Here is a 15,801-nt window from a genome sequence, read left to right as displayed (position 1 = left end):
TATTTAAGCATTAGTGGGGGCTAAAGCCTTAATGAGTTGAGAAACATGTGGGTGTGCCCCGGAAACAATGACCAAGTTCATGAAAGTACATACTTCTAGAAAAGTCTAAGGAAGATTTTGTGACCAAACAAGTCACCTCCATAACAAAATATACCATAAATCATGGTCAGAGTAGTAATAATATCCTTTTGGCTAGGCGCTACTAGAAATTCCAAGGAGACATCAGGAAACATCTGAGTGAAATATGTCATCAGTGAAGTTTGGCTTGTTTTGGCACTAATTTTTTACTTGACTTGAGTTGTAGGAGGAACAGACGCCTTTGCACATTGCCTCTCGCCTTGGTAAGACAGAAATTGTCCAGCTGCTTCTACAACATATGGCTCATCCAGATGCAGCCACAACAAATGGGTACACGCCCCTGCACATCTCTGCCAGGGAAGGCCAGGTAGATGTGGCATCAGTCCTCTTGGAAGCAGGAGCAGCCCACTCTTTAGCTACCAAGGTAAGGGGATGGCTCCATGACAACATGGACCGGGGAGGATCTGAGTCAGGATTCCTGTGTTCTCTATAGAGTATCAAGAAAGGTAGATCTCCTTTAGGCCTCTGACTTCTTCCTATTTAAATATTTTAGATTCATTTTCTAAATCATCAAAGGGGATTGTGAAATTCCATACCATACCTTCAGTAAAGAGTGCTAGATTCCATCTTTCTAGTTAGATTTGTTTCTAATACAGGTATCTAGTGCTTTAACTGAGATTATTTCCATAGAGCAAGGGCCACTTTCTCTTCTCTTTCCATCATAAAATGTATAATGTAGTCCCAAGAGAAAAAATATAAGATTCTCAGATACATTGAACTAGTATTACTAATGAAGAAAAAAATTGCATTAAATTGGCAATACTGTATTTGCTAAGAGTTTTAGTACTATCTAGAAGTTCACCTCACTTGATCTTGCGATTTTCTAACTGTGGTATCAGCCAGTTATCATTCCCATTCTGCTCTCTAATATTTATAGGCTATATTCTTGCCTGGGTATGTACAGTCTCTAAACAGAGCTGTGCTAGAAAATCACTTCATTAGTTGTGTATTCTTCGTATATGCCAGCCTGAATTTGACTTATGTTCGGAGTTTCATGCCGGGGCAGAATAATTTTTCTCCACTTTATACATCCTATTTGAAATTCACTCTGTGGATGTGACTTAGAATAAAACACAAACACACTCAGCTAATCAGTGCTAAAGAAATTGGGCGAGTACAGAAGAGTAGGGAAATGAGACAAGTTTAAAGCCTACCACAAGTGTGTTGTTTGCAAGGCAAAACAATTCCCATGAGTACAGCAGTGATTCATATTATTTAAAAGACATTTTCAATTTGCTCATAGTAAATAAGCATAAGTACTACATCTGAGGGAGAAGTATGAACTGGAGTAGTATTGTCGCATCTGTTGTACTAGCAGAAGGGGCAACCGCTGGCTATGACTTAATCTGGTTGCCTGTGGCATGTTTTCAATGTAAGAAATTGATACCTATTCAAATGCTGAAATCTGAAGAGTTGCCAGGAATTTAAAAGTCATTTTTTAGAAAAATTCAAACCCAGAAACTAAGCAACAAACTACTAATAGCAACAACAACCACCCAAGAGAGACTGGGTGACTGTCTCATCAGATGAAGGTGGTAAATAATTTCAGGTATCTAAAATATAGAAATAGAGAATAAAATATGTGCCTTCCAAAGTTGTTTAGGATTTCAAACATATGTCTAGAGCAATAGTAAAGTGCAGCAGTCAAATGGAAGGGAATATTAAACTGACCAGTTTAACAGTGGAACTCACTGGGGTTCTGATGAATAGTTGACTCATCATCATTAAAGCTGTTGGGGTGTTTATACATAGCAGAGGGTAAATGAAGTCCTGATGAGGTTACCATAGGGAAAGAAGGAATGTGTGACTTGAGATGCTTTCCAACCTCTATTTTGTGATTCTACATTAAAGATTCTATGTAGTTTTGTCTAGTAATAGGTTCCAAATTTATAAAGGGGCTGTATCACTCTTCCAGTAGGACTTTAAGGGTAAGGCATTTATTTTTCTTCCCTACCACATGGTTTTTTTCTCAAAGGATTCTTCTTCATCCTGATTGTCACGCCAACCATTGTGTGCATTGAGCAGACGGAGCACATTAACAGTAAATGTTGGCTTAAATGGGCTAGTGCAAGGAGGAGGAAATACTTCCTGTATTTGTCCCACACTTGGAGAAAGTGAAAGACTCACTCTCCTCCAAGGACTTATTAGTGCCAAAGGGTTCAAAAAGAAATAAAAAGAAAAACAACATCTTAAAAGTAATTTGTGTGGTGACACTGTGAACGGGCAATATTGTTTCTGGGGAGATACTCTGTATTGCAACGAAGGCTTAAATGGTCCCAAGGATAAGCTATATCTTACACCACCTACCGCAGGCACATTTACTTTGTGTGTTGCACAGGCCCTGGTCAGCTTTAGAATTCTCCCACTCCACTGTAGTGCCAGAAGAGCATGTGGCTAGACTGTCTGGCCAAGAGGATGGATTTGAGATCATGGTGTAGGAACTGTGCCATCCTTGAGATCTGAGCCCAGCGACTTGGCTGTTTTTGTAACACACTGCTAATTACAGAGAATGGCATTAGTCAGGCACATAAGTCAGTGAATCTATAAACATGGGTAAGAGAGCATTCTTTTAAAAAAGCTTTACACTGTGGTGGGTTTAAAAGTCTGATGTCAATCAGCTCAACATTGTGCCAGAAGTAGAAGTGTATTTTACAAAAGGAATTGGTCTTTTATACAGCGCAGGTCTTCTGGGAAAGGGGATAACAGGATGGGAGGTGCTTTTTAGTAGTGAACATTTTTTTCTCTGTCAGCCATTTATCCTGCTATTTCTGCAGAAGATACAAATCAACTGAATCACAATAATAATTTTTTTTTTACCATTGCTGTTGAAATATCCTAAAATTTAAATGAAGAAATTTGGAATTCAGGTATTATAAAGAGAAGGCAGCTATTGTCTCAGTCCTATTAATTTTAGAGACAAGAAAAAGCCAAGCTCCCCTCCACATCCTGCCCAACTCACTAACGAGAGCCATTTTAGGGACACTGGTAGCTTTTAAATCCCAACCACATAAAGTCAATTGTCAATTTCTAAGCCCTCAAAATAAAATTTGTTTTGTTCAGTCTATTAAGTCAAACTCTTGTGCATTAAATTTCCTTCTTTTTTTCTAGTCCTTGTTTGTGGCTCACAGATTTAATGCTTCTCATTATTTCTCCCAAATAGAGAGACCCAATATAGTTTGCTTAATATGTTAACAAATAAAACAAGTTTTGTTAGGAGTCACAAAAATATATATTACATTTTACTTTTGTTCTTCACATTCCAGAAAGGTTTCACTCCCCTGCATGTAGCAGCCAAGTATGGAAGCCTGGATGTGGCAAAACTCCTCTTGCAACGCCGTGCTGCCGCAGATTCTGCAGGGAAGGTAAAGGTTTTTACTAATATGTGACATTTTTCAATTAGCAATAATCGCGCCTCGGATAAACCTCATTGGCTACGATACTGCCACTGCGCAAAGCTAATATGTGACATTCTTATAACTCAGTCAAGTTAGAAGCTTTGGAGATCTGTGCTTCAGGATATTTTTCCCACTCTCCTGAAAGGAATATGAAAGCAACTGATGAAACTATGCCAAATAGACATGATGGCTCTCTGTCCGTGACCTGTCCACATACACACCAATTTAGAAGGCATTTAAAGCTGTGCCTCCAATGTATGTTCTTGTCACAGCAGGGCCCAGAACATCTCTAGATTTAGAAGAGCCCTTGCAATGTTAACGTAGTAATTCTTGCATAGCATTTTAGACTTCTTTTTATGGTGGATATCAAGATAACCTGTGCTAATTTAAGCTCAACCAAGCGGTTTCAGTTTTAGCTAAGTTTCTAATCTGAAAACCATTAGGCATTTATTTGATTTTTTTATTGACCATATTAATTAATTAACACGGACTTAATATACATCGGTTTCCATGCATTTTGGTAGCTTCAGGGCAGCTAACGCTAATTTATTAATGCTGAATTTAAACACACCCTTTACAGAATGGCCTTACCCCACTCCATGTTGCTGCTCATTATGACAACCAGAAGGTGGCACTGCTGTTACTGGAGAAGGGTGCTTCCCCTCATGCCACTGCCAAGGTGAGGACCGCAGACAAGGGTTTACAGATACAGGGTATAACTATAATCTGACCACACGTGGGAATTTTTATTTTTTTAAATTTTAATTCCAATATAGTTAATGTACAGTGTTATATTGGTTTCGTGTGTACAATATAGTGATTCAATAATTCCATAAATCACCCAGTGCTCATCATGACTAGCGCCCTCCTTAATGCCCATCACCTGTTTCACCCATCCCTCACCCATCTCCCCTCTGGTGACCATCAGTTTGTTTTCCATAGTTAAGAGTCTGTTTCTTGGTTTCTCTCTCTCTCTCTCTCTCTCTCTCTCTCTCTCCCTTTTTTCCTTTGGTTGTTTGTTTTATTTCTTAAATTCCACACATGAGTGGAATCATATGTTATTTGTCTTTGATTTCGCTTAGCATAACACTCTCTACCTGCATCCATGTTGTTGCAGGGAACTTTTTTTAAACACATGCTATCGTATAATTGCAAGTAGTTCTAGTGATAGTAGCTTTTGATATTGACTTTTTAAAAAATTTTCTACCAGTTGCTTCCACAAAGTCGTTTAAGATTTTTTACCAGTCAGTATAGATTAAGGGGATGTGCCTACGAACCAATAGAGATGACTCTTATTGCCAACACTCTGTTCTAGAGACTGAAGTTTTGAATTTTGAGAAATGAAACCTCATAAAGGCAGATAGGTTTTCTTCTTTTCCCTTGTAAACGGCGTGTTCTCCTATAACATAACCTTTGAATTGTTCATTCCTTTAGGCTTCAAGTTTTTCATTGTAGTATATGTAAGACTCTTTATTTCTTTTTCTTTAAATAGTTCATCCATGTCAACTATAACATACATCCTTTTAAGTCCCTAGGCTAGGAATTCCTTTTTGGTGTACATGTAGCACCAACTTCTGAGATGGTCCCAACTAAGACTTGTACCTACGGATAGGGCATCTTTCGCCATTGGAGCTGTCCCTTATTTACACTGAAAATACACATGAATGTCATATGATACATAAAGTAATCATTGTACCTTTCATTAATTCATTCGGCAAACATGTACTGAGGACATATTAGGATTTATTTAAAAAGAAAAAGTATTTATTTTGTTAGGAAAATAGTCATGTAATGTTAGATGACATAATAAAACAGCGCAACCACCGTTTATTAGCCAAGCACTGTGCCTACCACTTTACATGCAATATCTCATTTAAATTCATAATAATCCTTTGAGATTGGTGTCATAATAATTTCTATTTTACAAATAAAGAAGCAATATTTGAATAGGTTAATTTGTTCAAAGTCACATGACTAAAAAGCAATGGAGCTAATATTTGGCCTCAAGCAATTTGACTTTAGAACCAGCACTCTTCTTTTTTAAGTTTATTTATTTATTTATTTATTTATTTATGTAATCTCTACATCCATCATGGGCCTCAAACTCACAACCCCAAGATTAAGAGTCAGACGCCCAACCGACTACGGCACCCAGGCGCCCCTAGAACCAGCACTCTTAACCACTAGGTCCACTGTGTCCCAAAGCAGTAGAGAGAGAATTAGTCTACTTCTGTTATACAAATATGTACTCACATGTCTATTTAAATTACATAGTTATACATATATAATAAAATGGGATACATTATATAAAAAGTATACTCTGTCTAATATTATATATTTCATATATAAGTATGTTACATATAAATATACACAACTTTGCACATATAACTACACATATGTCTACATATATATTTATACATTACATATGTATGCATATTTTATTGGTACAAATATACACTAAAAATAAAATACTTAAACTATCAAAAAAGGAGGACAAATATTGATAATTATGCTTATCATTCTTATTCCTTGATACTCTTTTCTTAGTAATCTCATCAATTCTGTATTTATTTGATGTCTTTCTTCCTGCTGGATTATAAATACTTGAGGACAGTAATTATGTAATATTCATTTGCATATTCCTGAATTACCTCATACAGTATTATGTGGGTTCTCAATACATTTAAATGAAAGAATGAAGGCTAAGAAACTATTTCAATGGAATAAAAAATATCTGCTCACTTAACATGCCAGTAATTTTTTCATGAACTTTCCAGGCTGGCCATTATCAACATAGATATGAAAGATTTCATCAATAGCCAACAATACTTTAACTCTTCCTATGTATAAAGAAAGGATTGTGGTAAAACATTGTTCTCCTCCCACAAGAGACTCTCAATCTACTTGGGAGAGAAGATCTAAATTATAAAATAATCTGTATGGTTTTGCCAGAGAGACAAATATATCCCTGATCTCTAGCCTCTATGGTGTATGGTCTTAGCCACATGCATGGAGTCCAGAAGACCAGGTAGAGCAATACTCTGCTCCGGAGTTCACAGTAGGATGGGTGTTCAGGAGACTCCTCTGGTATCTTCCACTCATCCACCCCAGCCTGTTAATGAGCATGAGTCCTCTGGGACTACTCCAAAAAGCCTTCTTGGTTTGGACCCTCACTCCCATCTCCCCTTTTTTTTTTTAATTTTTTAATGTTTATTTATTTTTGAGGGGGAGAGAGAGAGAGTGAGCATGAGCGGGGGAGGAACAGAGAGAGAGAGGGAGACACAGAAGCTGAGAGAGAGAGAGAGAGAGAGTAAGCATGAGCGGGGGAGGAACAGAAAGAGAGAGAGGGAGACACAGAAGCTGAAACAGGCTCCAGGTTCTGAGCCGTCAGCACAGAGCCCGATGTGGGGCTCAAACCCATGAACCATGAGATCATCACCTGAGCTGAAGTCGGAGCTTAACCGACTGAGCCACACAGGCACCCCTCCCATCCCCACTTTTGACTATTCACTGCAACCACCTGTCCCAGCCACAGACATAATCTCTTGGGCCTTAGAATCTGTTTGCTTGTTTCTACCAGAGCCCAGAGCTTTTCTTAGTTTTCATTGGATTTTTTTTTTTTTTAGTTATTTGATTCCAAAAAATGTCACTGTACATGAAGTATGAGGGCTCTTCAGATCTTTTAGGTCAAGTATCTACTGGACAGTCAGATCTCTTATATTGTCAAAATTGACACTCTCTTTGATGATCTCTTATGTTGTTTTGATAAAACCTGCTGTTCTCATCCACATAAGTCTCTGACTTCCTAACCTTGGTAAATTTATTGTGATAATTCATCTAATTTGCGTAGAGCCTATGTGCAGGGATGGGAGATGTTTGGATGGAAGAAAATACACTACAGTGCCAAACAAATACTAAATTTATATGGTCCATAAAAATTTATGTGTCCTTTAAAGGAGCTCTTGGGGGGCGCCTGGGTGGCGCAGTCGGTTAAGCGTCCGACTTCAGCCAGGTCACGATCTCGCGGTCCGTGAGTTCGAGCCCCGCGTCGGGCTCTGGGCTGATGGCTCAGAGCCTGGAGCCTGTTTCCGATTCTGTGTCTCCCTCTCTCTCTGCCCCTCCCCTGTTCACGCTCTGTCTCTCTCTGTCCCCAAAATAAATAAATGTTGAAAAAAAAATTTTAAAGGAGCTCTTGGTTCTAAGTGCTGTGTTCTAGAACACCTGAAGCATCTGGGACCTATGATAATATCATGAAAAGGCTTCTAGCGAGAGTTGCCAGATTTCCTCAGCAGCTGAAAGGGAAATGTCATTTATCTGAACTGAAAGAGGCCTACTTTTACTTGGAGAAATGGGCAGAGTAGGTAGAAAACATAGGACGTTGAGGAACAAGATTCGATGATGGCATATAAAGACATTTAAATTCTGAAAACTACTTTTTATTTTTTGGTTCCCTTTGCAGTTAGGCTTCAGGAAATAACATAACCTAAAATGACCTCTTGTGATAAACTCACAAGAAGCAATTGATCGTTATGCGGCCTTTACCTTCGTTATAACACAGTTAATGTCAAAACCACCATTTTTAGTTTCTATTACACATTTTTCATGGAAAATTCTACCAGAAAAATAAAATTCTACCTTTGAAAAAAGAAAAGGAAAGGGAACAATATAGGTTCCAGACTTACATTTGTTCCACGGGTCTGTTTGTTGTTTCTTTTAACCAAGTATAGGGTTTAAGGTGTAGCTCTTGTCAGCAAAGTCTGAATTCCTCTGGTCCTCTCTACAAACTCCCACATAAAACTAGTAGCCTCATATGTCTATTTTTGAGCTCACAGGTTATAGAGGCAATGGGAGATCTAGGATTTTACCTGGCCACAGGATTAATATAAGCTAGTTTTGTTTTTTTTAAATATCTTTTCCATTAGAACGCAACCGCTTAAAGACAGGGATTGTATCTTGTCCACCTTTATATCCTCACACTCTGCGTGGCATGTGCTAGCTACTTACTAAATAGCTATTGAATAAGTAAAAAGTACAATCCAGCTAGAAGCATAGTCGCAGGAGTGTTATAACAAATATACAATATAAAATATACAATATAAAATTCCATTTTATTCTGTACTATTAAAACTGTATCCGAAGCATAGCATTTAGTTCTGGGTAGCACAGTTCAAGACCAGTGTTGACAAACTAAAATCAGTCCAGAACAGATCCTCCTTAATGGAGAGGTCTGGAGATGGGGCTTCTGTCAGGAATAGTTGAAGGACTGGGGAAGTTTAACCTGGGAAAGAAGAGTAAAGGGAGACATGAAAACCATCTCTAGGTATTTAAAGGACAGTCATAGGGAAGAGGAACCTGACTTATTTTATGTTGCTCTGCAGGAGACAACCTATATTATAAAAAGAGATGTTAAGCTTTGGGGTTTTTGTATCTATACCTGTCTTACAGTAGAATGGGTGCCTTTTGATGTTGGTTGTAAAGATACGAGTGGGTGTTGTTGGATGGGAACTTTAATGGGTAAGAATCTAGATCTACTGTAAACTCACTTTTTAACTTTTCTATTGATTAGAGATTCTTATTTCCTATTGAATATATATTCCTACTTGAATATATATGCAAAGATATATATTAAGGCAAGTGTTAAACTTACGATGTATATATGTTTTTGTTTTTGTGTTTTTGTTTTTTTGTTTTTTGTTTATAGAATGGCTATACTCCTTTACATATTGCTGCCAAGAAGAATCAAATGCAGATCGCTTCCACACTCCTGAACTATGGAGCGGAGACTAACATTGTAACAAAGCAAGGAGTAACCCCACTCCATCTGGCCTCACAGGAGGGGCACACGGATATGGTCACCTTGCTTCTGGATAAGGGAGCCAATATTCACATGTCAACTAAGGTATTCTGTTTTTGCCTCTTGTTTTAGCCAAGAGTCTCTCAGATGAGTGTAAAGAGAAACCAATCAAAGACAACGTGTAACAAAAAATGGGGGATATATTAAAAGGAAATAGAGATATCTTATAGAATTCAAGGACAGTAACAGTCGAGTCTTCCGATGAACAAGAAACCACAAGGAAGCAAGAAGCGGACTCTCTGCCTATATGGCTACATTTCTGAATCTTGACTTTTCCCTGTGAGTCAGTTTCATTTACCTGTCTCTGCAGATCTACTTTCTCTGCTTCTCTGTGAGCAAAGTGATGACCCCATAGCTCTGAAGAGGTAACATCACTTCAGTTTAAGAAGTCAATCCAGATTGCCATAGTACCTGCCGGTCATAATCCCAAATTTCAGACAGAGACAGTGAGAGTGAGGGATACAGAGAGAGGTGACAGTTCTCTGGGATCTGGCCCAAACAACTGCTTCTAAGCTGTTGGTCCATGGCCACTACCCAAGCCATTTTGGAGCCCGATTGAGCATCAGAGGCACCTGAGAGGTTGGGGGGTGGGGACAAGGAACTCGCTAGAAGTCTGTATAGCCAACTTCAGCCTAGCTTGGGTAGTTGTGGTGGTGGCGGCCAGGGAATTAGTGTTTTTAATAAAGAACTGCAGTCATTTAAGCCTTTCTCCAGAAAATGGCTCCTGAGGACAAGCACACTAACTATAATAGAGCAACAGTTAGGAAGAAGAGGAAAAGATATTATTCAAATATGAAAATATTTGGACTTTAGAAGTACATGTCTGTCTATACATCTCCCTCTTTCTCTCTCTATATATATCTATAACTCAACCTACCTACCTGCCTGCATACCTACCTACCTATCTATGTAATGTATAGTAAAACATTATACTTACATATACTCCCCTGGAGCCAGCTGCTGAGAAACTAAAAGTTGAAGCCTATGTTTATAAGTCAGTTCATCATTTATATATTTATTTTTACTTTTTTTAAGTTTATTTATTTATTTGAGAGAGAGAGAACAAATTCCAAGCAGGTTCCGCGTTGACACAGCACAGAGCCTGATGCAGGGCTCTGAACCCACGAACTGTGAGATCATGACCTGAGCTGAAATCAGGAATCAGACATTTAACGGACTGAGCCACCCAGGTGCCCCAAGTTAGCTCATCATTTAGATCTCTTAATGCTTTATGTAAGACAAGTTATAGGTTTAGTGAAAATTAAGTTTCTTAGGATTTTTCACAAACGCACAAATACAGAGTTTTCTACATCTCACCGTTGAGCTAATTAATGCTTTTGGAGACTCAGTTGTAAATTGGTCTTAATAACATTTATCAATACGTTATGTAGCATTATGTCCTTTAGAAATAACTATGAAAAAGACAGTTGTCTTGAATGCCTCTAGAGTCCTTTTCTGTGTCTTTATCACTCAGAAATGCTCCAGTAAATCCCTTACCCTTATACACTTCTCTGTTCTCTATCTAAAGTCCTCACAGATCCTTTTTTATAGTCAGAAATAATTATAGAGTTAGCTCTCCAAAAAATATTTTTTTATATTTTAACATGAATGAACATGATTAAGCCTTACATTCAATATATCAGCTGTCATTACAGTCTGGGGCATGGATTTCCTTGTGGTCATCTAAACCATGCCATTCAGGTGGTCATTTACCTACTGGGGCTATTCTCACTATGAGACCAATGGTAGAATACTTCATTTAACATCAGTATATGAAGAGGGCAGAGAGTTTTTATTGTCCATTAAAAACAAATATGCATTTGAAAATAAACACAAGAAATCCATAAACAAATCAAGCAAAATTTTGAGTAGAATGAAATTCTAGGCATTTCATGAAACTGATCATGCAATGCTTCTGATACTGCTATTTTTAATTTGTAAAAATGGTGTACTCATATCTGGAATCAGTTAACTATGTACTCTCTGATAGTATTCTTCTAAACGTATTACTTCCTTTGCGGGAGTTTTATCAGTCAGTCAGTGAATATTTATGAATATTTTTGAGTTGCATACTTCACAGTGAAGAAATGTTTTCAATTTTGAACCACAAACTAATTATGTTATCTTCATAACAATGATTTCAATATTAGATTTGAGTGCTGTCCTAAGTGAAGATATGATGTATTTGTCACTAGAATAAAACTTTAGGGAATACGCTTATATATATCTTAATAATAATACAATATATAGAATCTATCTATAAAAATATAACCTTACCCTTTGGTTGGTATTATAATGAGCTAATGCAACTGCAGGTAAAAAGCAAAGCCAATAATACATTTTTCTAAAGCCTTTGAAACATGCATATATTCTTTTGCTATTCAAGACCAACTGCAATCAATAATTTCATACTCTCCAAATGATTACTTCTCAATAAGAACTAAAATATAGAAATTATATTACATTTCTTATCCAGTCACCATGTGATAATGAAAAATCAGTTGTAGAGTCCACTAGTGCATCTCAGGAAATAAGTTCCTCTTTTTGAAAAGAAGTCCTTCAACATCTTCTATTTTCTTGATTTATTAGAAAAGTTTTCATAATTTGATTTAGGTATGCAATTTTATCATAAAAAAGTGTAGAGGATTCTCATCTTGGCTGTTAGTTTGCAATCTTATATTGTAGAAAATCTATTCTGCAAATAGTATAGAAAACAGCAGATACATTTGACATGCCATTTAAAATATCTTTGAGATAGTTGATGATCATTTCCCTTCATAGTCACTTCAGTGACATTTTAAAAGACCAATTGTGTCCATAAAGAGAAACATTTTTGTGTTTGCTGTTTTCATATGAAGAAACTCAAAATGAGGAAGAATCTTCTGTTTTGTCCTTTTATTCATACTTTAGGACCGTATAGTATTTGTTTAGAAGGACATTTTGGGGCACCTGGATGGCTCAGTCAGTTAAGCATCTGACTTTTGATTTCTGCTCAGGTCACGGTCTCATGGTTCATGAGTTCAAGCCCCACATCGGGCTCTGTGCTGACAGTGGGGAGCCTGCTTAGGATTCTCTGTTTCCCTGGCTTTCTCTGCCCCTCCCCAACTCACCCTTTCTCTCTCTCTCTCAAAACAAACAAACTTTTAAAAAAAAGTCCTCTTTTTTCAGTTTATTTATTTATTTTGAGAAAAACTTAAAAAAAAGTCCTTTTTTTTTTCTTCAAAGTTTATTTTGAAAGAGAGAAAGAGCGAGAGCGGAAATGGAGGAGAAACAGAGAAAAAGGGAGAGACAGAGAATCCCAAGCAGGCTCCACACTGTCAGGGCAGAGCCCGACATGAGGTTTAAACTCCCCAACTGTGAAATCACAAAATTAAGAGTTGGATGCTTACCCAACTGGGCCACCAGGCACCCCAAGAAGTGAGCACATTTTAATGCAAAAGGTCTATCTTCCATCTCATCCTGATGGTTTATAGAACTCAAAGCTGAGCTCAGCCAAAACTATAAGGATTTCAAAGCCCCAGGCCTCAAATAAAAAAACTTCTCTCTAGTTGGAGAATGTTTTTCTCTCTGTACATTTTTTTAATTTTGTTTTTTAAATGTCAGAGGACTTGTCCATTTCTAGGAGTATTCCCTGGCTAGAGATCATGAATTTTCAAGAACATGGCTTAGCTGTCTCAACTTAACCTGACTGCAAATCCATGGTCAGGGGAGGCTGGTCGATTCTAATTGGATGTGAATTGGGAAAGTGGAGGTGGGGGTGGGAGTAGGGGTGGGCAGGTGGATGGGGGCTGACAACTCAGAACATACAGAAACTACCTCAGTATACAGCTACAGGATGTACAGGAAGAGGATGCACATCCCAGGTATTTGAGCAATAGTAGGGGGAGAGAAACATGGAATGAATATACTGCTAACTAGCATACAGGGAAGAAACTTTTGTTCACTGATATATTCAAATACCTACAACACTTCATGGCATATGAAAGGTAGTCAGAAAATACCCATTAAATACACAAATGACTTAGGATTTAAAGGGATTCTTTTAATGTCAGTTTTGTTTGTTAGAAACTACTTGCATGTGTAGTGAGGCTGCCAGATTGTGGCATTGACTTAATAAACCAGTTTTTCCCTCTTCTTTCATCTTGTATTAATTCATAACTGTACTTTAATTGCATATACAAATAATCAAAATATTTACTTGATGTGTATATGCCAAACATTTTACATAAAGCTGGCCGATTTATGGTGCTGTATATAAATGATGGGGTCACGGGGCGCCTGGGTGGCTCAGTCGGTTGAGCGTCCGACTTCGGCTCAGGTCATGATCTCACAGTCTGTGGGTTTGAGTCTCGCGTCAGGCTCTGTGCTGACAGCTCGGAGCCTGGAGCCTGCTTCCGATTCTGGGTCTCCCTCTCTCTGTGCCCCTCTCCCTCTCATGCTCTGTCTCTCTCTGTCTCAGAAATAAATAAACACAAAAAAAATTAAAAAAAAATAAATGATGGGGTCACTTTTTATTTAGTATTTAGAGGAAACTCCAAGATTGTATACTATCCTTGGGTACTGGAGAAAACTGTTCTCAACTCATTTCCTGTAACCTTGTACACTTTTTACATTGAGACGATATTTTATTGATGAAAATACAGATTATTGCTACAGTTATAAAGTAGAAGTTGGTTGATTGATTATTTAAGGGAATAACTAATTTCAGCAGGTGGCACAGATGGATTTGAAATGAATGTTGGGCCGCCTAGGTGGCTCAGTCAGTTACGTGTCCGACTTCAGCTCAGGTCATGATCTCACGGTCCATGAGTTCCAGCCCCATGTCGGGCTCTGTGCTGACAGCTCAGAGCCTGGAGCCTGTTTCAGATTCTGTGTCTCCCTCTCTCTCTGACCCTCCCCCGTTCGTGCTGTGACCCTGTCTCAAAAATAAATAAACGTTAAAAAAAAAATGAATGTTGTTTGGAAGCTTATTAGCTGAGTTATTTTAAGCACATTATAATATAACATAAATACATCATATATAATATAAATATTTAAGTACATTATAAGTACCCAAATGTAGAAAATCTAATTTGTTGTTGAAAGTGTTGATTAACTTAGAGAATATGTCATAAATGGAAAGACATATTAACTTTGAGGGTTTGTCTTAGATATCAAAAGTTGCAGGTTCTGGGAGACCCTGTGAATTTTCTGGGTTTTTTTTTAATAGATATGACATTATAGATGATGAAATATATTTTCTTTTCCAAATATACCCATTTGCTTCCCTTCTCTCTCTAGAGTGGACTCACATCTTTACACCTTGCAGCCCAGGAAGATAAAGTGAATGTTGCTGACATTCTTACTAAGCATGGGGCTGACCAGGATGCTCACACAAAGGTAAAGCAAATCACCTTGAATAGTGTGACAGGTTCTGAACTGGATGACTCCCAGTAGCCCCCATTTAGGTCACCCAAGTCCAAGCCCCTCTCCTCAAAAGTCCATCCTGAATTAATTATGACTCTGTTTTGCTCACAAATCTATAACGGTTCTCCAGTTTTGCTGGAATCAAGTCTAAATGGAGATGGTGATATCAGGACCCTTTAAAACAGTGCTGGCTTAAGTCCACCCTCTCTCCCTTATTGCTTCTGCCAGTCAAGGTGACTTTGCTCTTTTCTTCCTGTGCTTACTTGCCTCCAAGCCCTCGGTCTTAAACTGGCTTTTCCTTCTCTATGCCATGAAACTTTTCAAGCCCACCTAAGCTACATTTTTCATGTATCTCTTCCACATCCGGCTATCAGACTCCATCTCTCATCTCTGTTTTCAGATTCAGTTATCTGTGTCTCTCTTGGGCCTTTGTCAGATGAAGTCACACACGTGTCTAATTCCCTTTGCTGAAGTTGCATGTGCTCCGGGATCTGCTTCAGTCCATATTTGTATCCACAGAAAGTGTCAATAATCTGCTAAGTAATACTTACACAGTGGAATAGAATTTCTACCCATCATACCATAGTTGAAATTCTACCTAATCCCTCTCTCCTTGAGTATTAACCAGTAAGAGTACTTATTTATTTGTCTGTTTGTTTATTTATTTATTTATTTATTTTAGCTTGGTTACACTCCTTTAATTGTGGCCTGTCACTATGGAAATGTGAAAATGGTCAACTTTCTTCTGAAGCAGGGTGCGAATGTCAACGCAAAAACCAAGGTAAAATATGTGTACTCATTTTTATTTTCTATAAGCAGAAAGCTTCTGCCTTGTGGACACTTCACTAGCTCACCATAGCTACAAATGTACTTTTTTCTTTTTAGTTCTTCTGAAGTGATTTTGAATAAGCAATATAGTTTTGTACAATTGTTTGAGGCTTTTCATTCTCATAACCTTTGACAGCCAGGTAGGTTAGCTTCAGAACTACTTTTATTGTAGAGTTAAAG

General features: G+C 37.8%; 1 protein-coding gene and 1 pseudogene across 50 annotated transcripts in view; one reads left to right on the top strand and one right to left on the bottom strand.

The window, feature by feature from the left end:
- The window catches only part of ANK2 (ankyrin 2), a 671,298-nt gene that overhangs the window by 562,666 nt on the left and 92,831 nt on the right, over window positions 1–15,801 (top strand). For all 50 annotated transcript variants that reach the window (XM_045055950.1, XM_045055954.1, XM_045055948.1 and 47 more), the window contains 6 exons: window positions 305–502; window positions 3,402–3,500; window positions 4,114–4,212; window positions 9,235–9,432; window positions 14,668–14,766; window positions 15,476–15,574. In XM_045055950.1, the coding sequence (XP_044911885.1) occupies window positions 305–502; window positions 3,402–3,500; window positions 4,114–4,212; window positions 9,235–9,432; window positions 14,668–14,766; window positions 15,476–15,574 (792 nt within the window). The remainder of the gene's footprint in view (window positions 1–304; window positions 503–3,401; window positions 3,501–4,113; window positions 4,213–9,234; window positions 9,433–14,667; window positions 14,767–15,475; window positions 15,575–15,801) is intronic.
- Window positions 3,383–3,595, bottom strand: LOC111560384 (annotated as a pseudogene).

This window comes from Felis catus, chromosome B1 (genome assembly GCF_018350175.1).
Source record: "Felis catus isolate Fca126 chromosome B1, F.catus_Fca126_mat1.0, whole genome shotgun sequence".
NCBI classification, from domain to species: Eukaryota; Metazoa; Chordata; class Mammalia; order Carnivora; family Felidae; genus Felis; species Felis catus.
The sequence above is the reverse complement of the archived record's forward strand: the minus strand, read 5'-3'. Positions and strand labels throughout refer to the sequence as shown.